Source organism: Erpetoichthys calabaricus, chromosome 18 (genome assembly GCF_900747795.2).
Source record: "Erpetoichthys calabaricus chromosome 18, fErpCal1.3, whole genome shotgun sequence".
Lineage (NCBI taxonomy): Eukaryota > Metazoa > Chordata > Cladistia > Polypteriformes > Polypteridae > Erpetoichthys > Erpetoichthys calabaricus.
In genome coordinates, this window is record NC_041411.2 from 2,641,360 (window position 1) to 2,654,112 (window position 12,753).

The window sequence follows — 12,753 nt, forward strand, 5'->3', positions numbered from 1 at the left end:
TGGAGTAGGATCCCTTCTGGCAGTAACAGGACTTGAACCTGCAACCTGCCAGGTATCTTTAGCCTCCAAGCCACCACTGCCAACACTCCAGAGACACTTTGGCTGAACTGTTCATAATAAACTGCCATTTTGGGATTGTTAACTGAAGTGTGCCTTGTGCCGTTTTTATGACTTTGTCCTGGAAACATTGGGATGATCTCATTATATTTTCTAGCAATCCTGAAAAGGTAGGAATGGAGGTGGTGTGATATGTTTGGTGTAATAAGTGAATATGTGAATTCCACGAGCTAAAACCTATTCACTTAATTACTCCAAACAAAGCACACCCACTCCTACCTTTTCAAGATTGCAAGAAAATGGTTTTAAATATAATGAGGTCATAACAGGAGTATACGAATTTGACGGTACACCCCACGTGTAACAATACTGACCCTACAAACTGATGCCATGCAAAGAAGAGCAACAAAGTACATCCTTTGACTTATCAAATCGTCAGTCTCTGGCAGGCTAAGGAGAAGGAACTTGTCGAGTGAATTATGCAGGTAATAAACATCTCCAATTTCAAAGCAGAACTGTTTCTTTTAAATAGTGAATTCCATACTGCAGTTGTGACAGAAATCAAGACGCACATCTTCACTCAACACGGAGCTTTAACGTGACTGAAATGACAGGGTTATATAGATACCCTAATACACAGACACACCGTCAAACACTGGGAACAGTGGGAACTGAGAACGGCAGCCCATCATAAGGATACACATCCCCACTGGGGCCAATTTACACTCACCAGGCAACCAAACTGGAAGGAAAACTGAAGAAACACACATGAAGACACTGGGAGAACAGCAAAACCATACAAGTGTGGTGGGCTGGGAGTTTGAGGTAGCAGAGTTTGCCATCTCACCATCAGTCTGTAAAGTGACTGTGATGGGCCGAATGATCCCCTCTTGCTTGATTAATTTATATTTGAAATACATTTCTAGAGATTGCACTAAACCAGGGGTGTCGAACTCCAGTCCTGGTGGGCTGCAGGTTTTCATTCTAACCCTTTTCCTAATCAGTGACCAGGTTTTGCTGTTAATTAACTTCTTTTCCCTTCAGTTTAACAGGCCTGGTTTTAAGGATTCAGTCCTCTGAATTGATTCTTTTCATCATTAAATGGTAGCCAAACAGAAATGATACATGAAATGAGCTGACAGGTGACCAGCTAAAGTGGGGCTTCAAACTCCAAGCAGTTTCTTAATGAGAAGCTGATTCTTGCTGTTAATTAAACCCTTTTATTTAATTCTATGGCTTGTTGCTGCTCTCATTCTGCTACGGCAGACATTTCTAAAACTGTTGATTTTCTGTTTTGAAGACCGTCAGAATGTTTTGTCAACCTTACTGAGACCTCCACCTTTCTTTATTTTCACATATTGTGTGATGGGCACAGGTTAGCTGGTCATGTGGGGGCTCGTTTTGTGTCCCAATATTGTTTGGCTGTTAATTAAGGTAAAAGAAACAAATAAGGGGTCCGAGTCAAGTTAATTAAAGGAAAAAGAAATTAATTAGCAGCCAAAACTGGTCACTAATTAAGGAGAAGGTTAGAATGAAAACCAGCAGCCACTGCGGCTCTCACAGTTTGACACCCGCGCTCTAAACAGAGAGGTCCAGTACAGCAGGCTCTCTTTTCATCTACAGGTGGTGCCTGAGCACTTTTGGTAACTGCAGGCTGCATTTCTTTATTATCTTCCTCTGATAACATCTAATACGTACTTTACAGAGCTGTGTAAGACTGCATAAAACCCAAAGAGATGGCCTGTATTGCCTTGTTTGCTGTCATTCATGTATTCCTCCTCTTCTTTTACCTCCAGGTTGTATCTATGTTGATTTTAAATCTGAAGACGAGATCAAGAAGGCTATGCAAAGAAACAAAGACTATATGGGTGAGTCCTTTTAGCCGAATATAAACCCATATACAATCGTACGTGACAGCTATTCTAACAGTGCTGCCCTGCATTTCTTACACATTCTCTGTGTTTTTAGGTGGGCGCTATATAGAAATTTTTGCTGCATCTGCTCCTAAACATAGTGGTGCAGGTAAACATCAAAGTAAACCAACTGAATTTAGTCGAAATTTGAAGGAAGACGAGGAAGAGGAGGATTTGGCAGAATCTGGAAGGATTTTTGTCCGGAACCTTCCGTATACATGTTCAGAAGAAGATGTGTCCAACCTGTTCAGCAAATACGGTGGGTGTGAAGCTGGGTGGAAAGAATAAGCGTCAAGTCCTTATGAGTCCAAGGAGATCGCGGAAATGCATTTTGACAATACTCGACTTTTGTTTCTTTTAGCGAAGTACGCAGCCAAGAGCAGGGGTTAAGTTTGCCACTCGCTGTGCACTTTTTAAGATGTCTTTTTATCTTGTTTGGGACATCTCCGTAAGGTGAACTACTGCTGTGATTGCATTGATGGAAAAATAATGCACTGTTTATATTGATAGGGGAATAATGCAGTGGGTTGAGTTAAAGTTTTTTAGATAAACATTTAGAAAATTAATGGTTAAAACAGATTTTTATTAAAAGATAGTTTGGGGGTAAAAGGGAAGTTTGATTATGAACCAAACAGATTACTACCAGTTGAGTTCAGCTGTAGCGCCCTTGACTGAGTGCAGGCTCAGTGTGCTGTGACAGATTCACAAGTAAATGCAAACACAAACTTTACAAGTTACTAAAATACACCCCGAGTACATATAAGACACACGGGAACACCAAGGGTTTCTGGAAGTGATTCACGTAAACGGAGCCCAGTGACATCTCTCCGTTAAATCACTGCTGAACTACGGCCACCACTGAGGTGTCGGGGACTTGCTGTTGACTCTGCCCTTTAAAATGTTAGACGTGTCTGTTGCCACCACCAGAAATAATTCCTCAAGTGACTTGGCTATGATCCTATACCAAGAGAGGACCCCCCGACTCTCCCTGATCAGCTCCAACATGACTGAGTTACTTGCTGGGTGCCTGCAGTCAGCGCTCCATAAACAAACTGGTTTCATTTGTGGCTGCCGTGCAGCAGAGGAGGTTGCCCGTCTCCTTCGTGGTACTCGAGCATCTTCAGTTTCACTGTGTCCACGTGACCGTCATCATCAAGTCCTTCCATGAGAGCTCTGAATACCATGAGGACTGATTGAGGTCATTGATGTTTAGGTAGAATGCCTAGAGGGGACCGGCTGGGTGGTCTCGTGGCCTCGGACCCCCTGCAGATTTTATTTTTTTCTCCAGCTGTTTGGAGGTTTTTTTTTGTTTTTTCTGTCCTCCCTGGCCATCGGACCTTACTTTTATTCTATGTTAGTTAGTGTTCTCTAATTTTAATTATTATTTTGTCTTTTTTTTCTCCATCATGTAAAGCACTCTGAGCTCATTGTTTGTATGAAAATGTGCTCTAGAAATGAATGTTGTTGTTGTTGTGTCCAGCAGGCCGTCTCTTACCAGAGGCTGGGATGCAATTCAACCACATTTATTAACATGATGAACTTCTGCATATTTCAAGGGCTGTCACCATCCATTTTACTTTTGTCACATTCTCTCAGTAGTGATCATTATACAGAGTGTCCACCAGAAGTCTCGTTGTATCCTGACAGCGTCCCACTGGTTCACAGTCAGTAACTTTTTGGATTTATGTCACATTAATTTGAGTTTCTTGTCACACAAATGGGTGCCAATGGGAATGTAACCAAAATGGTGACAATGGGGACAAAATGCACCTCTTGTGAGCAGTAATCCAAAACTCTCAAACTGCAGGTGTCGTCTGTAAGAAGTTAGCTATATAATGTCATACTAGACCCTTGAGCCCTAACCGCTGGGTCCCACAGGGGTGGTCGTCTTCATTTGGGGTGCAGAGCCCGTGTTGATGGCTGTCTATAAAAACTCATCCCTAGCGGAGTGCTGAAATGTCACTGAAGCAGTGTAGCAATTCATTTTACTGGATTGTGAGTTTTTTGTTTATAACATGCATGTTTTTATATAAGATGTTTCGGACGTTGGTGTATAGAGCTCAATTATCAGAGAGCCAGTTAAGCCAGCCGAGTATCCATTTTTACAAAAGACGATCAAACACTAGCAGGACTGTCTTTACCAGAGAAGTGTTTGTTTGTTGAGACTCCCTCATTAAACAGTTTAAATGCATTTTTAACATTCACAGTTCTATACAGCAATGCTTTTTGTGTATTTAAAGCCATCTGTTGTAGATGACACTGTTATATTCTAAAAAAGGAAATCTTGCCAAGGCCCTCATCTGGACTGAAGGTATACAGTTGGATGTATTTTCTTGTATTTCACATTCTAGTAGCGGTGCCACGAAGATCAACTGCTACACAAATGGGTGAGAAAGTATGAATGTTGAAATGCAACACAAACTTTACACTGCATAGGTTGACTTTTGCTGCTTTAAAGTTAAGAATGTTACGTTACCACAGCTCCCTCAGATTCCTTTGTTTTATCTAAAGGCTCGTAAAGTAATGGTGCTCAGCATAACGCACGTCATTCTAGTGGGGCCAAGTCTTACTTTTTACGTGTTAAAATGTGTTAAAACACCTGTTGGAGTAAAAACAAATGGTTTCTTTTCATGCAGGCCATATCTCAGAAATCCATTTCCCTATAGACCACTTGACCAAGAAGCCAAAGGGCTTTGCCTTTGTCACCTTCATGATCCCTGAGAATGCCGTGCAGGCCTTTGCAGAGCTTGACGGACACGTATTTCAGGTAGGCCATGTCTACTGCAGCGTTGGCTTATCTGGTGGGCTCAATTTGCCAGTACACGTCTTTTGTGCATTTGTACGTTTTAGAGACATCAGCAGCGTTCTGAATCCAAGTACATATTCTATACTTTGTAACGGGCTATGTTGTTTATTTCTGTTTAGGGCCGAATGATCCACCTTATTCCTTCAACAATCAAGAAAGAGAAAGCAGAAGAGACTCTTGGCAACCTGGCGGTGTCCTCCTACAAGAAGCAAAAAGCTCTGAAGGAGAAAGCAACCAGTGGCAGGTGAGCAGTCACAGACATAGAGCCGAGTTCCCAGCATGGCTTTGAAAGGCTTCAGCCTTCCTAATATTGTTCATCGTATTAGCTGAGCACTGGAGCGTGTTTGTCTTCACCATACCATTGAAGTAAGAACGTTCACGTTGAGGCCTGGGCCGTCCAACTGCAGGAGAGTACGTTTGAGTTCTGGCCCAGTCACTTTCTGTCTACGACTGCGTGGACTTCACCTTCCCAGTGCCAGCGATGTGTGGTTTATGTTGTGTGGAAGATCAGCCGCCTAACTCAGACAGACGGACACCAGATGTCCAAAACACACACGTTTATTATATTCTCCCTTATTTACATTACACCATGCATAAATCCGCACAATACTCCGTCCCTTTTTTCTTCTCTTCTTTTCCTTCTGCTGCCCTCACTCCTCCACACAAAAGCTCCGTCCTCTCTTCCTCCCGATTCCGGCTCGACAAATGGAATGAGGCGGCCCCTTTTATAACGTCCCGGATGTGCTCCAGGTGCTAAGAGGTGATCTTCCGGTGGCACTTCTTGGTGTGGCGGATGTGCCGCATGAGCACCCGGAAGCACTCTGGGTGTGCCTGGAATTTCTTCCGGTGCAATCCAGGGCTCCACAATCCTCTGGGTGCCCACGGGCCCCAACCGGGTTGAGCTTTCAAGCTCTGATCCCGTGGCCCCAATGCAGACCAGGGTGGCTGCCCTCTCGTGGTCCTGGGGGGGGGGGGGGGGGTATTGTCCCTCTCCCGGTCCTTCCAGGTGTCCCAGCTGTCCACCACAGTTGGTTAAGGACTAAACTGGCCTGCTCTGGGTACTTAGTATGTGTGTGTGTGTCCTGACAGGCCCAGGTACTGTGTGAGACTAAAACTGGATTAAAGGCCAGAAATGAAAATGGATACATAGACATGGAGGTGTGCAGAAGCAGAGGGCCAAATCAAATTAGCACAAATGCCTTGAGTTATAAAAGTGAATCCCTGTTTGAAAGAAATGTCAGGCTGTCAGTACAAATTTGACACCTGACCTCCTTACGTTGTTTAAACCTTCATCTGTATGGACTTGTACAGTTTTCAAAAGAACACATCAGTGATGACTATTGAGGTGCACTGACTGATTGGAATGGGACCATTTGGCCGAGCAACAACCTCTAACTGGCTTGCTGATTTGTGTCAAGAACTTTCACTGACTTTAAGTGTTACCTGCCTGCAGTCGCTATCTGCTAGTATTATGGAAAGTAATAATAATAATAAAAGAAGCATTTAGGACTGGTCATTTGGCCGTATGGTGGTCACAACGTGTTAAGACTCTGGTGGTCTGGTGTCAATCACTGGTACACACGCATACTTGAACTGCTGGCGCAAGACAAAGCTCGAGTGACCCAGATTGCCATTGCCGTTTGACGAGTGTGCTATGTTGGGTCGCCTAAGCACTTGCCGGCACTGTGTGATGTTTCCCAGTTCTTTTCACCGAGGGGGACCCCCCACTGCGCTTATTTCACCAGGGAGATGGTTTGCACTTGTTGCTAGTGGGTCATCAATGAATTAAAAAAAAAAAAAAAGCAAAACTGGGTTTTGGGAACATCAAAGTTGAGAAACTCTGGTGTGATCAAAACTCACCATTGAGGGGCCCCCTCAAGAGTGAGAAAACACACAAGACCCTGTGAAATAATAAAAACTAAAGATGTATTAGTTCAACTGTTTTTGGCAATTTCTAGAACATTATTTAACCCCATTGTGTTCCTGGGGCCCTCAGCCATAAGTATGAATTGCCTCCCGTCGGTCAACTGTAAATTGGGACAGGCCTGCACTTGAGTCTCCATGTTAAAATAAGAGTCGGACAGTCGACACGAAAAGCCTTAAAGCTAAGTGGTCGGAGTTTTGATGCTGCGCTGCTCACAATGACAACAGTTTGAGTCATCATTGAGGGAATTCTTTACAGTGGGCCAGACGTTTTATTTTTCTGCCTGGTGCCAATGTACATCATTGATGGCAGGTCATAACCTGTACATTTCTTGTACCTTCCAAATGGCCAGTCCATCTTGTGTGTGGATGAATTGCTGCATTATGAAGGACAGGACGTTACTCACATGTAGAGCCGCTGCACACTGATCACTTTCTAAGGCTATTTGTGTTTGTTTGTTACAGTATGGAAGCACTACATGGTATTTAATTCTGCATGATTACTCACCCAGCAGAGACTAAAACTGGCACTGAAGTTTAACAAGTTAACTGCACAGTGTAATTCATTCCATGCTTTGTCTTTTTTTTTTTTTTTAAACTCCAAAGTTGTTTCATTCTTTTAATAAACTGTTGTCTTTTTCCTATATATCTGAATTTCCCCTCATCTTCATATCAGGCCTTCATTAGTTGCTGATTAGGTGTTTCCCACTGCAGGATCTTCTGCAGCATTCCCACCTCAGGAACTCGGGCCCTTTGTAGTTTCTCTTTGTTCAGTATGGTGGGCGGAGTTTAGGTGATGAATTGTGCTGATTGGTTGACTACATGCACTGGTGCCACCCTACAAATCTGTTAGTAGTTTAGACGTTGGACAGTTAGCAGTGAAGATTTTAATTATTTATTTATTTGATACGCTTTGTTAATCCCTGAGGGGTAGATGTCTTTTGTAGCTGCGTTTACCCAAAATCAGTAAAGTTCTGCCGCTTCACTATGCTCAATGGGATTGTGGCAAAAGCTTGACGCGGTGAAATGATTCCACAGACCAAATGTCTTTTGTTTCAAAAACTGTAGTAAAATTTCAAAGTAAAATAGTTCACACAAAAAAATAGCCAAAATATTGATGTAGCAAAGAAAAAAAGTTCTGTTTAAAGCTTAAAAATCCTGCTTTGTTTCTTTAAGTTACTTATACATTTCTTTACTCGCTGTAGATTTTACTCAAACAGTACCAGTTATTCCACGAGGGAGACCAGCAGATGAACTCAACGCGTGTTTAAAATCCATGCTTCTCCCACGGTCGGTTATATGTCGCGTGTTCTCGGGTAGGTACACCAAAAAATGTATACATTTAAGCATGTAATGGGCAAAGAAAACATGAGGTATACCCGAAGGCACTGCAGTAGTACTCAATGTAACTTTACTTCTTAAATGTTAATGTTAATGTTTTACTGTTTAATAATTTATACGCTTCTTATATATTGTTCAAATTCTTTTATCAAAATACCAGTGACAGCGCAATGCACGATAACATGGAGTGAATACACCATACGCATCCGCCCACGGCCGCCCTGGTGTGCGCAGATAGGAGTTGATTCTAAAATAAAATAAACATAAAAAGAGTAATACATTCATCACCCATAAAGCGGATAGCAGACGTGACGTATTATATGTGTACCACATTTCAAGTCAATACGTGAAACGGTTTGCAAGCTACATGTGATTTAAAATCATGGACAGACCAACGAAAAGCCACGGTAGCAAATTATAGAAGAACATTTTACTGTTTAATAATTTATATTTATATGAAATGTGCTTCTTATATATTACTTCATATTCTCATATGATAATGATGTTAATGTTGTTTATATTGATTTCTATGTTATTGTAAGTGCATCTATGTGTGTATATGTATGTATGTATGTATGTGTGTATATATATATATATATATATATATATATATATATATATATATAAAATATGTGTATATGTATATATAATATATCTGTATATGTGTGTGTATATGTATATATATATGACAGCAACACTCATAACAATGACAACACAATTACATTGACAATCATGTTACGTTATTTTTAAAATGTTTCCTTTACTTTTTCATAACCTCTTTAACACACTACTTCTCCGCTGCGAAGCGCGGGTATTTTGCTAGTACATTTCTAAACGGTCAGAAAACTGTACGCTTATCCCATTTATATGCTGTAAAGGGGTCTTTGAGTCCCTGCTAGCACCGAGACCTGCTCTAAACAACAACTGACTCCATTAACACACTGAATCTTAGTTATAGCAAGAAAGTTCTATCACTTAATAACTTACATTGGGGAAAAGACGATACCATTGTCTGTGACAATGAAAGAAATGTTTGTTCTCTTCAAATTAAGCAAACACTAATATGAGTTTAACTCAAAGCTTTAACTTTTGAAGATTGGCTCTTACAGTGTTTTTTTGTATGACTTTTGGGGGTCAGAGCGTAGGGTCAGCCATTGTACAGTAGTCCCGGAGCAGTTTTCAGCTTAAGGGTCCTGCTCAAAGGTCCAACAGAGTAGGATCCCTTCTGACAGTAACGGGATTTGAACTGATGGAGCTGAATGCAACAAAATGGAAGGATAACAAGATTCAGGCCTTATTAATTGTGTTTGGGGATGATGATGGTGATATTCAAAGGGAATTGGAACCCTCCATCTGAAATGATAACATTTATTTAAAAATGTCGTCACGTTTGGCTGAACTGGGGATTAACCGCAGGGCAAAGTAGTGTTGTGAAAAGCTAAAACAAGAGAATATTGGAAGTGGTTCTGCTAGAAAAACCAACACATGGTCTTGCATGCTGGATGTTATTCTTGGTCACAGACCATCATACTCTGGAGACACTGCACCACCTGCATGACCGCCACACACTACATCGAAGCAGTGATCTCCCATGTGAAGGTGCGATCACTTTGAAGAAATGTAATCTCCCCCATGAACTCCTGCACTTGCATCAGTTCTCACTCTTCACTGCACATCACAAATTTTGCATAAAGGTTGGAGTTCCTCTTGAGCACTGGGACCACAACACAAGAAAGTGGCCAGGGCTCACGTGGTACCGGAACACATTGGTTCGTGAAAACAAAGTTCCTGCAGTGGGAACGTGCCTACTGTGCAGAAGGTTTCCCTGTAATTGTCATTTCTGTTTTAGTTTTTGATTGTCCTGTGTTTCTGTGCGTCACTGTGCTTGTACTGTAAGGAATGGAGGGATGTTTAACACTCAGTCACGTCTTTGTCCCCTTTCATTTCATTTCATGCCCGTGCACAATGCACACTAAACCGCGACTACAAACAAAATACCCAAGGTGACCATTTCTTTGTTAATTTACTTTCAGCTCCCATAACTGGAACACTCTGTTTCTGGGCACCAATGCGGTTGTGGATGTCATTGCTGAGAAGTACAACACCACAAAGATCCAAGTTCTTGACCACGTGAGTAGCGTCACTCTGTGTATTTGACTAACCTGTGAAATGGCCCTCATCGCGTGTCTGACCTTCATTCAGTAGACGGGAAATGTGAAAATGAAACTTGTTTACGAGATTTGAAGGTGTTGGTGAAGTCTTCAACATTAACATTATCGGAGCGTTCACAGTCCACAATAAAGCAGTTGACATGTGACACAAATCATCTATAAGTTAACAAATGACCAGAAGTGACTTTGATACCACCTTGACCATTGAAAAAAATGACATACGACTCCTCAGGTTTTATCAACTCTTGACTATTCAACAATAGAATGGGCCTGTATGGAAGACAGAGGGCATCTTGTAAATGAATAAAATGAAAGGAAAAATGGAATAAACCAGTAAATGTTTGATAAGGAAAGAATTGTGGCGAAAATCATGAAAGTCTAGATCTTCTAGAGGGCTCTCCTAACCCACAATCAGATCAGAGCTCCTCAAACGGTGGTCCTGATGCTCGAGTCAGGTGGTCTGTGGGGCCACATTTAATTTAGTCAGTTATACTTAAGCTTTAAAATCACTTAAGTATGTATCTACTGTTTGCTAACATAAAAGTGTCACTTATTGTTGAGCCACCATATCTGCAACGTCTCAATTCAATTTCTTGTTTTATTTCTGCATGTTGCCCTCTTCTTATTACACCGAACAAGGATGGAAAACAGGATTACCACACCGAATGATGCTTCAGGCCTTCATTTATTTGTATTAAAGGCGTAAAGACTGTTTGCCAGCCCCAGAACTCCTCTTTGAAGTTCCTCGCTACTCTTTGTCCAGCTAATGCTAACCATGTCTTGTCCTTCTCCACTCTGTTCCTAATAACCCACAGTGGTCCTGTTGCCCACTAATGTGCGCTTTCTCTCGTTTGTGGCCAAATCAGTGCAGAGGGCTGAAGGAGTCCTTACTGGAAAAGATTATTTGTGAAAGTCTCCACTACTGCCAAATGCTGTTGCCGTATTTTGGTGTCATCTGCTGCAGGCTTAATGCTCTTAACTCCACTCCAGATCCACATACTACAAGGCCACGGCGACATCACGGCTGGAAGGCCTCCCATCTAATGATTTTTTTTGTGTTTTGATTTATTTACTGACACATTTCTTCATTAAGTCCAACTTTAGAAGATCATGTCTGAAGCCTACAACATGGCCATCACCTGGCCAGAGCATCAAGAAATGCCTGGTTTAAAAATGAAACACGCCTTGGGCTTTCACCTTTCAAAATGACCTAATTTTTAAGTTAATATGCAGAACATGTCCATTTTACTACGCTGCATGTTCCCCTCCAACATCCCCATTGCATCCACTGCCACACAGCTGTGTGGAGATTGGAGGTGTGAGGGCCTCACCGGCTATCCATCCTTATTCTTTCTTCTTCTTTCGGCTGCTCCCATTAGGTGTTGCCACAGCAGATCATCTTCTTCCATATCTTTCTGTCCTCTGCATCTTGTTCTGTCACCCCCATCACCTGCATGTCCTCTCTCACCACATCCATTAACCTTCTCTTAGGCCTTCCTCTTCTCCTCTTCCCTGCAGCTCTATCCTTAACATACTTCTCCCAATATACCCCTCATCTCTCCTCTGCACATGTCCAAACCAACACAATCTCGCCTCTCTGACTTTGTCTCCCAACCGTCCCAACTTGAGCTGACCCTCTAATGTCCTCATTTCTAATCCTGTCCATCCTCGTCACACCCAATGCAAATCTTAGCATCTTTAACTCTGCCAGCTCCAGCTCTGTCTCCTGTGCCACCGTCTCCAGCCCATATAACATAGCTGATATCACTACCGTCCTGTAGACCTTCCCTTTCACTCTTGCTGATATCCGTCTGTCACAAATCACTCCTGACACTCTTCTCCACCCACTCCACCCTGCCTGCACTCTCTTCTTCACCTCTTCCACAATCCCCATTACTCTATACTGTTGATCCCAAGTATTTAAACTCCTCCACCTTCACCAACTCTACTCCCTTCATCCTCACCATTCCACTGACCTCCCTCTCATTCACACACGTGTTCTGTCGTGGTGGTCCTACTGACCTTCATTCCTCTCCTCTCATATCTCCACCTCTCCAGGGTCTCCTGAACCTGCTCCCTACTATCACTACAGATCACAATGTCCATCAGCAAACATCACAGTCCACGGGGGACTCCTGTCTAATCTCATCTGTCAACCTGTTCATCACCACTGCCAATAAGAAAGGGCTCAGAGCTGATCCCTGATGTAATCCCCCCTTCGTCACTCCTACCGCAGACCTCACCACTGTCACACTTCCCTCGTACATATCCTGTACAACTCTTACGTACTTCTCTGCCACTCCCGACTTCCTCATACAATACCACAGCTTCTCTCAGGCACCCTGTCATTTGCTTTCTCAGGTCCACAAAAACACAATGCAACTCCTTCTGGCCTTCTCTAAACTTCTCCATCAACATCCTCAGAGCAAACATCACATCTGTGGTGCTCTTTCTTGTCATGAAACCATCCTGCTGCTCACTAATCACCACCTAACTTCTTAACTGAGCTTCCACTACTCTTTCCCATAACTTCATGCTGTGG

The 12,753-nt window shown here is 42.5% G+C and overlaps 1 protein-coding gene across 1 annotated transcript in view; it reads left to right on the forward strand.

Moving 5' to 3' along the window:
• Positions 1-12,753, forward strand: part of rbm19 (RNA binding motif protein 19) — a 120,215-nt gene that overhangs the window by 15,887 nt on the left and 91,575 nt on the right. Inside the window, 5 exon segments of the mRNA XM_028824397.2 lie at positions 1,854-1,925; positions 2,026-2,229; positions 4,607-4,737; positions 4,896-5,020; positions 10,074-10,170. Of these exon segments, the coding sequence (XP_028680230.2) occupies positions 1,854-1,925; positions 2,026-2,229; positions 4,607-4,737; positions 4,896-5,020; positions 10,074-10,170 (629 nt within the window).